Raw genomic sequence first — 3295 nt, 5'->3', positions numbered from 1 at the left:
GATCCTATACTGTTGGACAAAGCGGATGAAGCAGTGTTAGAACAGGTGATTGAGGAGGAGGGGATAGGAGAATGGCTTAAGGGTTTGCAAATGCAGACGCGGAAGGAGGAGGCTGGGTGGGAGCAGGCTGGTCATCAATTCCACCTCAACCTCAACTCCTTCAATATTATTGAAATTGAAGTCACGTGCATCAATTCAATCAACTCAACCTAGCCATCTAGTTGATGGACTCAATCCCACCTCGATGGCTTCAACGTTGACAACCGGTTGAAAATGTCTGGATTTTGCCTCGGTTCAGGGTAGCGGCCAATGCCCCACTAGGTCCGGCTGGTGGGGTCCTGTACCCAGTACATTTTAGTACATAATGAACCCACCTGGCCCGCTGTACCCAGTACTTAACTTACTTCAGTACTTCAAACGCGTCTCCGCTGTCGCGTGAGAGCCTTGTCCCAAAAACATAACCTTAGCGTCCGCTCTTCTCAAGCGATGCCAATGGATTCAAAACCAGTAGTCAAGCGCCGCCGAACTTCAGACTGTAGCATTACCGGTGCTTCTCTGGTTGAGCCGAGCCCCTTAGCCGACCATTGGAAGGCCTTCCCATGGAATAAGTTCCCAGGATTCACTGTCTCTGAACGTGCTGGCAAACAGACATCGTGGGTCTGGCAACATGGCTTCGATATTCAAGCTTGCGATTCGCCCAACAGGAGGAAATGGGTTTGCAAGCCCTGTCTGCAGATGCCGAAGCCCAAAAGAACAGACTTTTCTGCTCTTGGTACCCAAAACATTGAGAAGCACCTATACAGGGAACATAGACTCGTTGATGAGTCTGGCAGAAGACTGCCCGCACTCGCAAAACGGCTGAAAGAAAAGACACCTTCGTTGAATATTGTCAAAATGCTGAAACTCGACATCGACAACCCAAAAGAGCAAGCCATCGCAAACGCCCTCATCCAGCGCTTCGACAAGGATCGTTTCCAGCGACTGCTTCTCGAATGGGTGGTCGACGCGAACATCTCCTTTCGCCAGCCTGAGCACTGGCGCCTTCGACGCGTATTTGAGTACCTCAATCCATCAGTTGCAGCAACAAATGCTCACATTTCCCACAACACCGTCCGAAGGCGCATAACCGACCTCCATCTCCGATATAAGTCGCAGATCATCAACCACCTCAGGACAGTACCAGGCCAAATCCATATTGCGTTCGATGGCTGGCGCTCTAGAAACCGACACGCCCTGTACGGAATTGTCTGCTTCTACATTGACAGTAGCGGGGCGCCTTCCAAGCTTGTTCTTGGTCTGCCAGAACTGAAGATATCTCATTCTGGGGAGAATATTGCTGCGCAAATCACGGAAATCCTTGAGAGTTACGAGATTCTTGAAAAGGTTGGGTATATAACGCTGGACAACGCTGCCAACATGGACACGGCCGCGGAAGAAATTGCAGAAGCGCTGGGTTTGGACCCCAAGATAAGACGAGTGCGGTGCTTCGGCCACGTGCTGAACTTGGTGGTAAAGGCTCTCTTGTTTGGGCACAAGTCCGAGGCTTTCGAAGCCGAGGTCGATGGGGAGCCCGGTGTTGATGCTGCACAACACGAGGTCTGGCGAAAAAAGGGCCCCATTGGGAAGTTGCACAACTTAGTTCACTGGATCCATCGGTCCGACAAGCTGACGTATCGGCTTCGTGCTCTCCAAGAAGAATTCTTGGAACGGTCTGACAGCCCTCGCGCTCGGGCACGGAAGCCGTGGGACGTTGTTTGCGACAACCAAACCCGCTGGCTGTCGACCTTCTACATGATTCGGCGGGCCCTCAAGTTGCGCCCTTTCCTCGAAGATCTCGTTGAGAAGACCACGATCGAGTTCAACAGGGAACGCCGGAAGGGCACGAGGAGGAAGGAAGAATTGCCATTGTGCCTCCGTGAGGAGAGCCTTCTGAGCGAGAAGGACTGGACGGTTATCGAGCTGATGGAGAAGGTGCTTATCGACTTCGAGGAAGCACTGCGAATGCTCGAGGGCGATGGTCAAAGACGGCTACGCAAAGGAGAACGTGCCCAGTCGTACGGCAATATGTGGGATGTCGCCTCAACCTACGAATTCTTGATGGATAGGTTAGAAGAGTGGAAGTCAACGGCGGAGAGCTACCCTGATCCGGAGCACTTCAAGATAAACATCAACCTCGGTTGGGACAAATTGAACGAGTACTACACGAAGTTGGACGAGTCGCCGGCGTACTATGCATCTGCTGTCCTACACCCAGTCTCCCGTTGGGGCTACTTTGAGAATACATGGACCGATCAAGAACAGCTACCATGGCTCCATAAGGCCAAACAGTTGGTCAGGAGGCTGTGGGAGGAAGAGTACAAATCATTGCCGACACAGTCGGTGCCTGACGAAGAACCCCCATTGAAGCGTTTCAAGGTAATGAGCGCTCTCGAGAGACACCGAGCCTATAGGACTTCGACCCTGTCAGGCAGAACCTGTTCCGGTCAGGGCTCAATGAACGCGGGACAGGACGAGTATGACCACTGGCTGTCACATCCCGACGCCAAGAACGACGCTATGGTGACGGACCCTGTGCAATATTGGTGGGAGAAGAGGAACGAATACCCACGATTGTCGCGAATGGCTCTTGACCTTCTCTCAGTCCCGCCAATGTCTGCGGAGTGTGAACGGCTGTTTAGCGCTAGTGGGCAGATGGTGTCGCCGCTACGGACCCGATTGGAAGCTAGCACCATAGGGATTACGCAGACATTGAGATCTTGGGTTCGGAGCGGGCTGGTTGAGGCAGTGGACTCGTTAATTGATGTGTCTGGAGAGGTTGAGAGCAGCATCATAATGGGGAGGGAGGATGGTAGCATGGTGGGCCTCGTGACGGGGGTTGGGTAGTTCAACGTCTTCAATGTGGTGCGATCAACTCAATTGACGGGCGAAATTGATCAATTTTTTCAACTACACGGGCCAAATGCTGAGTAAGCTGTCAACCCAACTCAATTTCGTCGTCAAATTGATGGAATGGAATTGATGACCACCCTGGGTGGGAGTAAGCTTGTCTTGACTGATAGGGTTCCGCGCTCTTGCTGTGGAACCCGCCGTGCGGGTATGGTGTTCCGTCAACTAGTCAACTCAACGTCAATCAAACTCAATATAGGGTCGGGGTTGATCAACTCAACGGATGAGTTGCTTATTAAGCGGCCAACTCACTCAATAGATGGCTGAGATTGGTTGGGTTGAGTTGATCGCCACCAATGACTGCAGACGCCCAACTCAAGCTTCACAGAAAACAAAAGCTTGAACCAAG

General features: G+C 52.1%; 1 protein-coding gene across 1 annotated transcript; it reads left to right on the top strand.

Annotated features, from left to right (window-relative positions):
* Positions 1-486: 486 nt before the first annotated feature.
* MAA_00916 (uncharacterized protein) lies at positions 487-2883 on the top strand (the record flags this gene model as incomplete). Its single annotated transcript, XM_007818914.1, has 1 exon — positions 487-2883. One exon carries the CDS (start codon positions 487-489, stop codon positions 2881-2883), a length of 2397 nt encoding a protein of 798 aa, XP_007817105.1.
* Between the last annotated feature and the right edge of the window lie 412 nt (positions 2884-3295).

The sequence above is a fragment of the Metarhizium robertsii genome (assembly GCF_000187425.2).
Source record: "Metarhizium robertsii ARSEF 23 chromosome Unknown MAA_Scf_8, whole genome shotgun sequence".
NCBI classification, from domain to species: domain Eukaryota; kingdom Fungi; phylum Ascomycota; class Sordariomycetes; order Hypocreales; family Clavicipitaceae; genus Metarhizium; species Metarhizium robertsii.
This window is presented reverse-complemented; position numbering and strand designations above follow the sequence as displayed.